This window comes from Cydia pomonella, chromosome 9 (genome assembly GCF_033807575.1).
Source record: "Cydia pomonella isolate Wapato2018A chromosome 9, ilCydPomo1, whole genome shotgun sequence".
NCBI lineage: Eukaryota > Metazoa > Arthropoda > Insecta > Lepidoptera > Tortricidae > Cydia > Cydia pomonella.
Window position 1 is genome coordinate 19863706 of NC_084711.1, and position 15395 is coordinate 19879100.

The 15395-nt window shown below is 38.3% G+C and overlaps 1 protein-coding gene across 1 annotated transcript in view; it reads right to left on the reverse strand.

The window, feature by feature from the left end:
• LOC133521644 (hemocytin) overlaps nucleotides 1-14504 on the reverse strand; it is a 98352-nt gene extending 83848 nt beyond the window's left edge. Inside the window, exons 1-10 of the mRNA XM_061856726.1 lie at nucleotides 14296-14504; nucleotides 12429-12677; nucleotides 10835-10881; nucleotides 8450-8612; nucleotides 6748-6971; nucleotides 6191-6382; nucleotides 4741-4790; nucleotides 2763-3022; nucleotides 1673-1827; nucleotides 747-892 (exon numbers count right to left, since the gene is read on the reverse strand). Coding sequence (XP_061712710.1) covers nucleotides 747-892; nucleotides 1673-1827; nucleotides 2763-3022; nucleotides 4741-4790; nucleotides 6191-6382; nucleotides 6748-6971; nucleotides 8450-8612; nucleotides 10835-10881; nucleotides 12429-12677; nucleotides 14296-14375 — 1566 coding nt within the window. The 5' untranslated portion in view covers nucleotides 14376-14504. The remainder of the gene's footprint in view (nucleotides 1-746; nucleotides 893-1672; nucleotides 1828-2762; nucleotides 3023-4740; nucleotides 4791-6190; nucleotides 6383-6747; nucleotides 6972-8449; nucleotides 8613-10834; nucleotides 10882-12428; nucleotides 12678-14295) is intronic.
• Nucleotides 14505-15395: the final 891 nt, after the last annotated feature.

The window sequence follows — 15395 nt, forward strand, 5'->3', positions numbered from 1 at the left end:
GTCACTTACGTTTTTACAAGCTTTTATTTAACTAGCCCTGTTACTTTGTATGTATTACTATTAGGTATGTTAGTTATTGTGGGTCAAATCTTGGAAGCTAAATTTGACCCAGTTCCCGATTTCTGATTGAGCTGAAATTTTGCATACATATGTAAATCGGATGACAATGTAATATTATGATGACATGGAGCTGATCTGATGATGGAGACAGGAGGTTGCCATGGGAACTCTGTGATAAAACAACGAAAACTAATTGTGTTTGGGGTTATTAGAATTGTTTCGATGAGTATTAGTTGCCTGTGAACAAAAAGTACAGTCGGCGATAAAAGCTTGCACCAAAAATTAAATTTTTACCAAAAACTTATTTAGTATGAGTAAGACGCTATTGAACATGATGTAAGTCATGACTTCAATCTAAAGATTCAGTGGTTCTTCTAGTACCGGCCGGAGAACAACTTGTACAAATACGTTTATTTCGTTACTTTTTACAGCAGTTCATAGGTATAAATATTAGGTAGGTAAGTAGTCCATCTTAGGTACAAAGTGTAGGTAAGTATTTATCTCAACAATGTGCAACAATTTGATTGTGTAAGTAATGAAAAAGTTGCGGGTACAGCTTGCTGGATTTAAACCCGCCCGTGGTCAGCTTATTGGAGAGTTGTCGGTATTATTTAACTTGTGTTGGTGTTCGGCGCTGATCAGCCGAGCTGATTTCTCGGCGCCGAGAAAACCAGTGTATAACTTACGTTGGTGTCCCATTTGATGGCAACGCCGACGGCATCTAAGTTCACAATGACGTAGTCGCCCGGCATGGACACGCGGATGCCCGGCAGCGAGGCGGGGATCGGAATCAACCGGCGCGTACTACGGAACACCACAGTGCCTTCTTCTTCTGAAAAATAAAATAGGGCAGTTGACATACTCATGAAATCTAGGCGAATGGAACAATCCATCATGTCCTCACACAACTATACAAGTAATTCAAGATTTTCTGCTTTCATTTATTTAGAATCGGAGCAAGTTGCTGCAAGGAGCTGTTTTTATACTAAATCGGTGGCAAACAAGCATACTTCCCGCCTAATGGTAAGCAATCTCCATAGCTTATGTACGCCTGCAATTCCAGAGGTTACATGCGCCTTGCAGACCCTAACACTCCGCACCCACGTTGAGCTCTGGCAACCTTACTTAGGAACACAACACTATGAGCAGGGTCTAGTGTTATTTGGCTGCGGTTTCCTGTAAGGTACTTCCCCAGTTGTGCTCTGCTCTAGATCTGGAATGATATCCGCTATCCTGGACCCTACCACACGAAGCGAGATGACATCCACAGTGTCCATACGTCTCTTTAGGACGTAGTTTAAGGTTAAGTTACAAATGAAAAGAGTGACATGAGTTATGCTTACCGCCAAAATAATCTGTCTATATATACTCTTCCTAAATCTGGTTATCAGTATAAAATACTTACCTCCAGCGGACAAGACATACGGCTTCTCTTCCAAGTAGATAGTCAGTTCCAAGTTCCAACGGACAGTCGTTTTTTTCTTCTAACACTTCCCCTGATTCATTGCTACAGTGAATGCATGTTGTTTCGCGTTTTGTACTAGGATGTACTGGCATGGTGTCGCGAAACTAAAAGAGCCTACTTAAATACGGATATCAGTAATATACTTACCTCCAGCGGACAAGACATAGGGTTTCTCTTCCAAGTAGATAGTCAGTTCTAACGGACAGTAGTCTTTCCTCTGACAAGTTCCTTGCTTCACTGCTACGGTGAATTCATGTTCTTTCGCGTCTTGTACTAGGATGTGTTGGCATGGGGACGCGAAACTGAAAGAAATCACATACAGACAAGTCTTAATTATATAATTACTATACCACAAACAGGGGGAAACGGGGTTTAAAATCAACCGTAGTTACTATTTTTGTATTTGTATCATAGTTTGTAACATGCCAAAAATATTGTGAACTAGAAGATGAGCATATAAGACTTCCGGGTGCCGTATATACACCGTGTTTTTTTTGATTTCCGTTAATTTCAAGGGCGAATTCCTGAGCTTAAATTAAGTAACTTTCTCAAGACACCGGTATTCTAATTAACTCCATTTCGGAGATAATCAATAATTTATTTTCATCTTATAAGGCCCCTACGAGTGTGTACACTTGCCTTAGGGCCTGTTTACATATTGATTCGTGTTTAGTATAAATAAATAAATAATAATAATAATTGATATGTCATAGTTTTCAATTGTTTGGTTGAGTTAAATGTAATGCCCGTGTTAGAACAACGCTATCTGCAACATTTAATTACTTTTTATGAATAAAAAAAAGCATCATGCCCCGAAGTTAACGGAATTCAATAAAAACACGGTGTATATGTGCTCGCACTATTTTAGTATGGACCGTGTGGCAGCTTTTTTCAGCTATGTCCACGTTTAGGAACGGATAATTAAAATACCTACAAAAATTGAGTTCCTCTTAGAAGTAGAAGCAATAAAGGCTGTTTTATGGTATGGTATTGCTGCTCGCGGTGTACCGTTTTATTGATGTATAGGTAAACTTATTTGTAAGACTGAGCTCGAACGAGGCCAAGACGGTTGCTCAAAATAGAAAAGCGTGGAAGGATCTTGTGAAGACCCTATGCACCTCCCGGGTGTCCTAGGACCAACAACAATACAACAAACTTATTTGTGGCGACAACACGCTCTTCATAAATATTCTTATTGTGAAATGTATTAGGTATTCGTTTACACTTCAACTCTTACCTATAAATCTTCCCATCGAAAGTCTTATAATGCACCCCAGCCCATGTCAAGCAAGTACCGCCCTTCGGTGTAAAGTCCTGCACGACGATATGCACATTTGTGCCCTTAGTGCCGCCTCCCTGCTTGCCGTATTCCACGGTCTCTGAACCATGGCTGGTCTGGTAGCCACCGTGCTTGCCGTAACCGTAGCCGGCTTGGCTGTGGCTTTGGCTAAGGCTTTGACTTTCACTGCCATTGTGGTAGTAAGTTTCGTAGTAGCTCTGAAACAAAACAATATTCAGGGGCCCGATTGCAGAATTGCTCACTGTTTTGATACGATTTTGAAGGTCGCCTTCGCTGATTGGTGCATGAGAAATAAAGTGAAAGTAGTGCGTGAGATGCGCGCCAGTCACCAAGATAATTGGGTACGAGTACTTTTTTTTTTATTTTTTTTTATTAAAAAACTGATCGGCGATTGGCTCTAGTCACACCTGATGGAAAGTGAAGACACATGTTGGATATTATAACAATATGTTGCTAAATGGATAGAAAATTATAAAAAAGTGGAATTTAAAAAGATATATTAAGATTATTTAAAAAATCTGAGGCTCCAAATTATTCTCAAAGGCTCCAAAGAGACATACATACTCTTACTAATGTTAGAGGCGTTTCAATCGTCGAGTGCGAGCGTCACATTTTAACTCTCATTTCTGATCTTTGTGTTGCTTAAATGCCATGAGTCTTATATAGACATTTGTGACGTTATCTATGAAAAGGGACCTTATTGTCGATGGCGTTTACGCCGTTATAAACGATGCTTCGATACAATTTGGCGCGTTGGCTCTCTATGCCTGTTCTACCGTCTGTACAATGGGGAATGTTCTGAAGAACTTTTTTGAATTGGTGCCACCGTCACGTTTTTATCACCGCACCTCCCGCCAAAGAAACAAAGTTCATCCTCACTTTCTCGACACTTGGCAAACCAAGAACAAGCGGGCATCTCGCTCGTTTTTTCCCAGAACGTGCAAGTTGTGGAATGAGCTACCTTCTGAGGTGTTTCCCTTGCGCTATGACATGGGGTTCTTCAAGAAGCAGGTTTTTAGGGTTCTCAAAGGTTGGCAACGCATAAGTGGCTCCTCCGATGTTGCTTATGTCCATGGGCGGCGATGACTGCTTCCCATCAGGCGGCTCGTCTGCTCGTTTGTAGCCTATTAAAAAAAAAAAAAAAAAAAAAAAAAAAAAAAAAAAAAAAAAAAAAATACAACGCTGCGCGACGCAGTGCGGCGTAAGCGCCATCGACAATAAGGTCTCTTTTCATAGATAATGCTACATTTGATCCTCAGGAAAATCAAGATCGATTGATATTATTTACAAAAACTGTCAAGTAGCCAATTGTGTGTAAATCTTTGTACTAGTTTGTTATTTACTTATAAGTTTAAGTAATTTTATGTAATATGATTTCAATAAATGCTTTGTCTTGTCTTGTCCTATTAAAATCAGGTCAAAACCATGACAGATTGTCAAATTAGAATGAACCCCCAGAACTGGTACCCGTGAGCCCAATGAGTGTTTTAGTGCTAGCAAGATGTATGTTACCGTGCAGCGTTTTAGTTTAGTTGTCTGTAACGTTAAATCTCCAAAGATAAGTACAAATGTTTATAGATACATAGGCCCATGGCACACTGGTATTGCCTTTCGCTCTGAAGTTTGAGTGAGACAACGCTATACGCGTATTATAGCGATATTCCGCTCGTACGTCGGAGCGACGTGCGAATCGGATGCAGTGTGCCATGCGCCATAGGTTGGTCATTCTGCTTCCAGGTGCTTTAAAATAAATTCATTATTTTTTGTACCTACTTAGCAGAGCTGCTAACCAATGCCATTTATTTAATTGAAATAAAATAAAAATTAACTGCATACGGCAAGATCTGAACTCGCAGACTCTGAGGTTAATTATAGACGAATATTTCTAATTACAATATGTCGTGATGATACTTACACTGCTGTACCCCGAATGGTAGTTGCTGGGTGTTACAACGACGACATCGTCTGAAATAAAAAAAACAACAATTATAGTTGGCTAACCAGTGGGAAAAAATGGTTCTTATAGAAAATACAGTTTAATTAATTAATAAGAATATGTACACAGTTACATCGCTGGTAAAGCGCGTGCGCGCCAACCCCTACATCATCCTAAGTAAGATTGCGGACAGGACTGTCCGTGTATTGTGCACTGTTGCGGACTTCACAAGCCCAGTGAACCGTTGTAACTGTCCAGCTTGTATTGTTCCTAACAAAGTTTTAAGTTTTTCTGTTATTGTACTAACACTGCCTGAGGTTGAAATAAAGGTTTATAGGTAGGTAGGTAGGTAGGTAGGTCTTTTGATCGCTAACGACGTGGAATGACTCACGCGGCTGCAGCCCAGTATCAACTTTCGTGCATTTCGACAAGGTTCACTATACTGCGCCGCACACGATAGGCGTGGCTCTCATAGAGTTAATAAAACTAATACCCGTCAGTACGTGGGTCATAGACAAATGAGAGATTGTCACAGGCCGTAATGTCCACGAATCTTGATCTTCGTACATGGAACCGAACGATGAATATTGGCCTCGGGTGAACGGCGTAGTGAAAAACTTCAGCAGGAAAAGTCAGTAAAATAAACCACGGCAGTCCTATGTTTTGTAATTAAAAGTAGAAGACAGTGCTTCCCATATACTTAGTATTTTTTATCAATAGAATTTTAGAACTAAGTTTAAATAATTATAATCTATAAAATTCGCACTATGAATTGCTGAGAATTTTTTTCCAGAAAAAAACAAAAGATGAGCGGCAAGGGCATACTTTTTTATCACCAACCAGTGCCCGCGGTTGCTGCACCGTGCAGGTTTGTCGTATAACACAATAAATCATTAATTACTCTGGCAATCCCACCTTGTCAGAAGAAAAAGGCGCGAAATTAAATTTTGTAAGGAGACCCTTCGCACCGAAATTTTTTTCAAGTTTGCCGCCTTTTTCTACTGACGGAAATGGTTTCCAAACTACACGATGTAACACGAGGAACCCAAAATATTTGAATCAATTTCGCCAAAAAATATTTTTTTTTTCAAATTTTTGAATGTGTACATAAACTTAATGTTATGGTAAAACTGGCAATGAAAATGAATTTTGACGATATTTTTTTGTAAAACCTAGTTTTTGCAAAGGTTACTCACTTTTTGACATCTATCAATAAGGATATTTAGACTACGCCCCATAATGGCATCATCGCCATCAAAAAGGCGTTTTCCACTAAGTTACGATACGAAGATGTTTTTTTTAATTAAAGAAATAAGAATACAGACAAGAATACTGATCCGCAAAAATAGATGAAGCCACGGAACCAGCAGCGCAATTGAGGCGAAAATTCCATTGAGCCAAGGTTTAAAATGTTTTGATTTATACTCACTAAAGACGCAATGCGGGATCGGTTGAGGCGAGTATACTCCCGTAGAATATTGACACGTATACTGGTCAGCAAAAGTGGAAGAAGCGACAGCACCAGCAGGGCAGCTGAGGCGGCAGGAGAACTCTTCGTCGTTGCCTTTGCATTTGTAGTTGCCGTTGAAAGCTAGCTTGCGGAAATCGCAGACCGATGTTGCTGGAATGATGGAAAATGATGTTTTTCTATTTCTTCGACTGTAATGGTTGAATTAAGATTTCGTATACCAAACTCAAATTGCCTACTTTTCATGTATGGACTCCCAACTCAACGCACCTTACTTAGGCAACTCAGGAAGATTCGTTACCTAACTACGGTCTTCGACTGAAAGCTTTCTATTATATTGCGATTTTATACAATACTATTACTCCGAACGTGGACAAATAAAACAAAAACGTCTTTACAGAATCGCTTTCCTCCATTATTCAACTGCCAGATGGCGTTACTAACGCAGGATGTGGGTTATTTTCGTAAACAAGGTAAAAAGCATAGACCAGCGCTTTTTTATAGTAGCCAATACTTACAGTACTGACACTGCGGCCCCCTGTACTCCTGCGGACACTGACAAGTATTGACAGACAGACACACGCCACCATTAAGGCAGGGCGGGTTGCACTCCGGCTCGCAATCAGGTATGGACGAGAAATCTGCTCGAGTTGGTTGCCATTGGCCGTCCACACAACGCATATTCGCTACTGTTGTCCCGTCAATGAATTTGTGGCCTTCGGCGCAGGTTATCGTGCAGAGTCTGAAAGTGAGAAAGGAAAGTGATTGAAAGATAGTAAAAATGAGCAGAAATAGGTACTGGGAAGGTGAACTCCGGAGACTGTCACCCCGCAGCAGGGCTCCCCTTCCCCCCTACGCCGCGCCCCGCAGGCGCCGCAGCGTCAACTCAACAAAGAGTCAACTTGTCCATTTGCCCGCGACCCGCCCCACGGCACGCACGCGTCGTCTGAGCCTTTGAGATTACGTTTACGAAAATAAATAATTCGAAGCTCAAGTTTTATCTCATTTCTGAACCCACTTAACAGTACATATTTTAATAGAAATACAGGTAAAAAAAATGGACAAAATTGAAGCGCGTGAAGACACGAAATGGCTTATCCTCGCCATGTGTTCGTTTTACTCGCAATTAAAAAGGCAGAATGGTTGTAAATATTAGGGCTAGGGATGGCTTGTAAATAGTTGAGGTTCAAAACTATTGTAATACGAAGGTGTTCAAGATAATCGAATAAAACAACGGAGTGTAGGTTCCATGGCCCACACTGTTAACTGTCCATCGGTGGATCTTAATACAAAAAGCATAAGGTCCATCGATGGACAGTTATGAGAGTTGCTGTTTGTACACTTATGTGTTTACAGTCTTGAGATTAATGGTGAGTGCAAAACAACTATATAGATATAAATGTAATGCCTTTGCCTTAAATATTAATGAAAAACCAACTAAATTTTATATCATTAACATTTAAAAGTACGAATTAAAGCGTGGGCAGATTTATCACAAGTTGAACCAGTGACCTTACAAGGACGCGGGATGGGGCGAATATTTCAAGTTCATTCTTCATTGTTATATATGTATACATGCCTTATGAGTAAAGGGGCCCACTGAGTACCAGTTCGCCGGACGATATCGGCCTGTGAGTTATCCGCAAAAGCTGACAATCGCGAATAACTAACAGGCCGGAATCGTCCGGCGAACTGGTAATCAGTGGCGGGCTCCTTAACATATGTATACCGTATGAGTGCAATTCTATTTTGAGTGAAAACATGCATACCATATTTTCGAAGAAATTTTGCAGGCCTATTTCAAAATGTATTCATGTGCACTATTATCAAGTGATTTTTTCAGCAAATAATAATTCTCTATTCATTCGATTAAATAAAAAATGTATGTATTTTTTTTATAATCTACCTCAGGCAGTCTTATTCACCAACTCGTACCATTTACTCTGGAAGTTGACTGGGCAATGGCAGGTATTGATGACAATGCTGATACCGATCAATAATAAATCGAATTGCAACGAGATAAGGTCGAATATGACGAACAAACGTACTCGTCATTGCACTTCCTCATGGAATTCATAGGTACAGGTAGATCCGTCAGACAGGATTTCTACTCAAATTCGCACCACTTGCCCTGGAGTTGGCCTGATAGTGGCCTGCCGTTGTTTAATAATGAACCGTATTGTAACGAAATAAGGTGTACTAAGAGTTGTGTGTACGTACTCGTCATTGCACTTCCTCATGGAATTCATGGGTAGAGGTGGATACGTCAGACAGGGTTTCTTCTCGAACTCGCACCATTTGCCCTTGAAGTTGGCCGGGCAGTGGCAGGTGTTGGTGTCGATGCAGATGCCGTTGTTCTTGCAGGTGGGTTCGCATTTCGGACCTGTATACGGGAACATCCATTATTTTTTTTGAGAAAAATTGTGTTTCATTTCTCATACTCTGAAAGAGGTCATTGTTGTTCTAAACTTTTTTTTCATTATTTTACGTTAACTAGTTGATTTTTTTATACTACGTTGGTGGCAAACAAGCATACGGCCCACCTGATGGTAAGCAGTCTCCGTGGCCTATGTACGCCTGCAAATCCAGAGAACATGCGCGTTGCCTACCCCATCCCCCCCACCTCGTTGCCTCGTTGAGTTGAAATTTGTTTTTAAATGGATTTGTTATACAAATCTTATTCTGATATTTAACTCCCCATTCCATTCATTAAATAACGAGAGTTCTTCAGAGTTTGGAAACCTTCACAGTCTTTTTGATGATAACTGACAACAGTTATAGATTTGAATTAAGAACTATCGCCCTGCCAGATGAATAAAGATCTGCAGACGAGTATTCGAAAGCACGTAGTGATTATATGCTCTTTGTTCGAAAGGTTGCATCCGTCAAGAGTAGTCGATATTTGTAATCTTGCTGATTGAAGAAAAAATATATAATATCAGAAATCTACGTCTGCGTTTATATTCTCCACCACATCCTAGCCGCACTTTCTTTTTACAATACCTACATGTTGTGCCTAGACAAAGTCTGGATATTTTTATTAATAAAGGCTATGGCCTGAGCATATTTTAATTTTGGCGTTTTCTATAGGGAGCGTGCACGAACTATAGGAGGCAGCACATGAGCCGTCAGATTTTTGGCGCGAAGCGCATATGTGATGGTTATTGTTCCGATGTAGCCCAAAAGATGGCAGAACCTACTATACACAAGAAAACACGTGATGTGTAAATGTACATTTTTATGGTTCCGATTCAGATTGTCATCTTGGCTAGATAACCTGTGGTGGCAGCATGGTTCCATTTTTATCACTTGTCACTGTATCCGTCACTTTCGCGCTTACATACTTGTTAGAACGTGACAGGCATGGTGACAAATGATACAAATGGAACCATATTGATTAGATGTATGACTCATCTCATCCCAACTGCATTATCAATCGAACCTCCATCTATTTCCATTCGTCCTTGTCCCAAATGCATTTGCAGCAAACTGCATTTGACATTGGCACAGTAAGTTATCAGTCCTATTTACTATTGCTGAGATTTTGGTTTCCGCCGGTCACCCACGCTGGAGATAAACGCAGTTGTTATTGTATGAATTCATGGAATCTATATTAATTGCGTCGATAGCCGTTAAGTAGCATGAAGCATTTACTTAGAAAAGGCTAGTTATAATAGGGACATTGTAGGGGAGGCCGGAAAATCGCTCAAAGATGGACGAGTGAGTTTGAGAGCCGACACGTTAGTGGAGGCCCTCAAATAATATGAGTACACCTTTAGTGTTTCCGGCCGAGGAATTACATAGCGCTTTTCACGACTACTGCGAGGAAATAAAAAAAACATTTGCATAACCACCGACGGACGCTAACCATAATAATCGCCATAGTAATCGCTTACCATCAGGTGATCCGTCTGCTCGTTTGCCTCCTCTACCATAAAAAAAAACTCTAAGTGCTTTAATATAAATTAATATTTATATTGGCGTGAGGAAAATTGTTGTAAGAAAGCGATGTATTTATTTTTGCCAGGAACATTTATATTTTCTTCACTAGAAGAACTCATTTTTATAGCATAGTTACGAGTTTCTTATATTTTTTATTCAAACACACTTTACAGTTACACTATCCAATTCAGTAAGTATTTTCCGATCCCGCCTTTTGTAAAAAAAAAAATAACTGAATGATTTTGACGTTTCTTTTTTTTTAAACAAGTAAATGGTACTATAGATAACCTACTTTTATTTTTGAAGGAAAAAGTTGCGCCAAAAAAAGACCTTTTACCATCACCAATAACAGATGATGATAACAAATATCACCAATGACAGTTGATGATAACAATGAAACATTGTAGTAGTGGTGGTTCAGGTGCTACAGCTATTATCTACTTTCCACCTTGGTTTTAGACCATCTATTGCCACACTTTCCGTACAGTGGCGTGAAAACTATATTAACCGCCTAATCGGTTGTTAAAATTAAAAGGCTGTACAAAAATAACGGATATTATTTAAAACTGACATATAAATAGTAGTAATAATAACGGGAATATTGAGTCAAAAAAGTAGCCGAAAAAACCTCGCGTGATTTGTGCACAAGCTCTTAATACTAACCTGCAAATATCTGGTTGGCATTGTGTTGCAACTCCTGGTACGTAGGGCTAAAATAAAAGACACTTTTTTAGCAAATATAAACATTAAAAACAATATAAATAATGGATATATAACATGGATATATACATTAAAATGAATATTTTAGGACATCCTTACACAAACTAACTAAGCCCTACATCCACAGTAAGTTCAAGAGGGCTTGTGTTGTGGGTATTCAGACAATGATGTATATACACCGTGGCCCCATTAAACCCGACAGATTTTAAAGGTGTATTCATGACCGCATTTAGAGACTAAAATGTCATACATAGTTTTCTTTAATAGATCTTGTTTTAAAGATAGTGTAAATTTTTTAAGAAAATTTGTTTCTGTTATAACTCAGTGAAAAACTCCTTTTTAGCTGTGAAGTTGCCACTATGTGACTTGATTTAGACATACCTATAGACAGACATTCAAGTTTTAAAGTAAACTCGCAATTTTTATCGGTAAATAAAAAACACTTTACTTTTTCGTTGTACTGTTTTTTTTCACCAAGTTGTAAAATTACGTACCGTGTGCAGAAAACGCATTTTTTTTTATTATCAACAAAAAAATTTTTTTTTTAGCGAATATGGCCAAATGTTGTATGGGTATGTAACATTTTTTGCTCCTTATGATCTAAGGAATGCGTCGATAAAATCCGTCGGGTTTAATTGGCCCACGGTGTATATATGTCAAAATACTTAAATACATAGAAATACATCTTGAAAATAGTAACAAAAAAGTATTTATTTCTCGTAGTTATGCGATACAAAAAGGTGGCGAAAGATCGATTTTTCCATACAACTTTTGCGTATTTTTCTACTGCCTTTCCAGAGTAAACATGTAATCTTTTTAAACATAAGAAAGGTTGTTTATAAGTCCAGAAACTCATTGCGCAAGGCGCTTTAAAGTACTAATAAAAAACGCGTTTAAGCATTAATAAAAAAACGCTCTAAGCTATTTTTTAAATAAAAAAGATATATTCTAGTTGGGATCCCCTTAATAGGATTTCGTTCGTCACTTTTCGGTCACAGAACTCTGAGAAAAGCTTCCAAAGTATCAAACGTTATCATTAAGAAAAACACGATAAACTCGAGTGCCTAGTACAATTTTTGATAAATACAGATAAAAAGATATTAAAGGCTACGGCGTAAGTATACTCGTAGCAATAGAGTACCTACATATTTACTTAAGAGTTCTACCATAGACACCATACTGCTACAATTTTGCATTTAAAAAAATGGCTAAAAATAGCGCAACTAAGTATTTCACTTCTCCTTTCTTTTAATAGGATGAAATTATTATCTTGCCGTTTTCGGGTTTAACGCATCTTAATCTCTCTCAAATTATACAAAAATGAAATACATAATGTACTATATTATATATAGTATGGCCAATCATTTCACTAATATACGCACGTAATTCATTAATTTCCAGTATTAAGTTGATACTGGAAATGTATGAATTGCGTGCGTTAATAAAAATAACTAATAATATTGCCTTATTTAGTAACGGAAATGGTTGGACAGACTAAATAAAATAACACAAAACCTAAATAAAAAATAAAACTCACGCTGATCCAGATTCCGAGTTCCAAGTCCTAGACTCTGAATATCCTGAATATCCGGTTTTTGTGCCATAACCAGTCTTTGTACCATAACCAGTTTTTGTACCGTAACCAGTTTTTGTACCATAACCCGTTTTTGTACCATAAGCAGTTTTGGTACCGTAACCAGTCCTTGTACCATATCCGGTTTTTGTGCCAAATTGTTTGTTTTTCGCGTAGGCTGGAACGTACGCAGGGGCTGCTACGTCGGAAAGGCTGTGAAAAAAGACATGTTATAATGCCGCATTGGTATTTTTTAGGGTTCCGTACCCAAAGGGTCAAACGGGACCCTATTACTGAGACTCCGCTGTCCGTCTGTCACCAGGCTATATCTTATGAACCGTGATAGTTAGCCAGTTGAAATTTCTACAGATTATGTGTTTCTGTTGCCGCTATAACAACAAATACTAAAAACAATAAAATAAATATTTCTTTCCAATCTCGAGGTTCTCATCCAATCACCGAAGTTAAGCAACGTCGGGCGGGGTCAGTACTTGGATGGGTGACCGTTTTTATAGATACTGGTACGGAACCCTTTCTGTGCGAGTCCGACTCGCACTTGGCCGGTTTTTATTTAACACATTCAGTGCCAGTGACCCGATAGTCAGGTTCTCTGTTCATAGTCGCTGTTTTTTATATACAGGATTTTGCATGTTATCGACTACGCTCGTAGCGCGTAGCACGCGCTGACAGACGAAAGTGGTGGACCCGCGCGAAATCGCCTTTTCATACAAACGTAGTCCTCATTAGGGTTCCGTATCCAAAGGGTAAAACTACCCTATTACTAAGACTATCCGTTGTCCGTCCATCCGTCCGTCCGTCCGTCCGTCCAACCGTCCATCCGTCCGTCCGTCTGTCACCAGGCTGTATCTCATGAACCGTGATAACTAGACCGTTGAAATTTTCAAATACTATAAAGTACGGAGCCCTCGGTGGGTGAGTCCGACTCGCACTTGTGCGGTTTTTTTTCTCATTATTGAAAATATATTGACAAAATTAGTTGTATATTAACCACAGCTATGTCAAATCCTTTATAATTTCAGGATTTTCTACACAGAACAGAACTTGGCACCCATATATGTAAATCTCAATTCTTTTGTCGGCGAGTCAACAACGACACATTCTTAATATTGAACTTGGCACTCATTTCACATTTATGTTTTTGTTGGGATACTAAGCAATACGTAAACAAATAGTGTACACGCTCGTAGGATCATTATCAGAAAACAAAAATCTCCAAAACAAAAAGATATTTTTTTTAATATAAAAAAAATTTTTTTTTCTTTGCTATCGAGATCGGGGCTACGGAACCCTATGACTATGTCAAAACATGCCCTTGGGCAGTTATTACTAATTTAATTCTAATAAGTGAGCTTGCACGATTTAATATACACGGTGTGACACGAGGAACCCGCAGGATTTTAACAGTGTATTCCTGATCATATTTAAAGAGTAAAGTGTGCTACAAACTTTTCTGGAATTCGCCTAGTTTCAGAGTTAATACTTATAAAAAAAACTTATTTTTATTGTTATTTACTTCGATGGCGATGTAGCCAATATGGGACATAGTCTAAATATCTTTATTGATAGATGTCAAAACGTGACAAGTAAAACACTTTGCAAAAACTAGGTTTTACGAAAAAAGTAAAATTAATGTTTAGTGACAATTTCAACAACAAGTTTTGCTTTTTAAGTACAAATACACACCCAAATACATTTAAAAAAAAAAGAAAAAACATTTTTTTTTGCGAAATTGACCTTAATTCAAAGTTAAAGTCTTTGAGGTTCTTCGTGATCACCGTGTATATAAAAAGACTATCATGGCGATACTTACGCATCTTGTTCAGACAAACCGTAGCCTGCATCACACAACCATATTCCAATCAGAAGAACAAACGCGTGAGCTAAATACATCTTTAAATATTTCAGAAAAATCCATGTACGTAAATACCTAAAAACAGTCGTTGGCACGAATGCCTCGGACTGAACTGATGTTAAATCGAAACTTTATGTATTACTTTATCTCCTATTATATAAAACGGGATGCCATCCTTGTGATAAACAGATTTATCGCTGGAAACAGGATTTGAGTGAGTATTATTCGGAAACTGGTTAGTAAGATATATTTATCTAAATTAGCTCGAGCACATGTGTAACGATATAACACGTGTAATGCAAATATACATACATACATACATACATACATATACTCACGCCTATTTCCCGAAGGGATAGGCAGAGACCACGGATTTCCACTTGCTACGATCCTGACATACCTCTTTCACTTCCTTCACTTATAATAATGCAAATATATGGTCTGGTAATCCCTTTTTTAGGGTTACGTAGTCAACTACGAACCCTTAAATTATAATTTAGCCATGTTCGTCTGTCTGTCTGTCCGAGGCTTTGCTCCGTGATCGTTAGTGCTATAAAGATGTAATTTGGCATGGATATATAAATCAATTAATCCGAAATCGTCGTAAAATTAAGGCTAAAATAAATTGGGTACCTCCCCTACATGTAAAGCGGGGAGGTCATTTTTTTTCGCTTCTACAATTACAGTCATACTATAATACATACGTTTTTCCAATAATAAATGGTTTTTTTACAGTTATTTGGCATTTTATTCATGTAAATAAAGTAAAATATAAGACAGAAATTGCTTATTTTACTCATTAAATTGTTATTTAATATTTAAAGTGTCTAAAACAATATGTTGGGTGTACGAGTAACACCGTCAATTAGGTAACTATTGGCAGTTTTAGAACAAAAAAGTAAAAATTAAAAAGTAAGAGGCAATCCCGCTGATTTTCATACTTTAATGAACAAATAATTTTATAATTACTGTAGTTTGCTAAAAAGTGTATTTTTCCATCAATATTGCAATCTAAATTGATTATTTATCTCTAGACATGAAAAATCTCCGACTGCAAG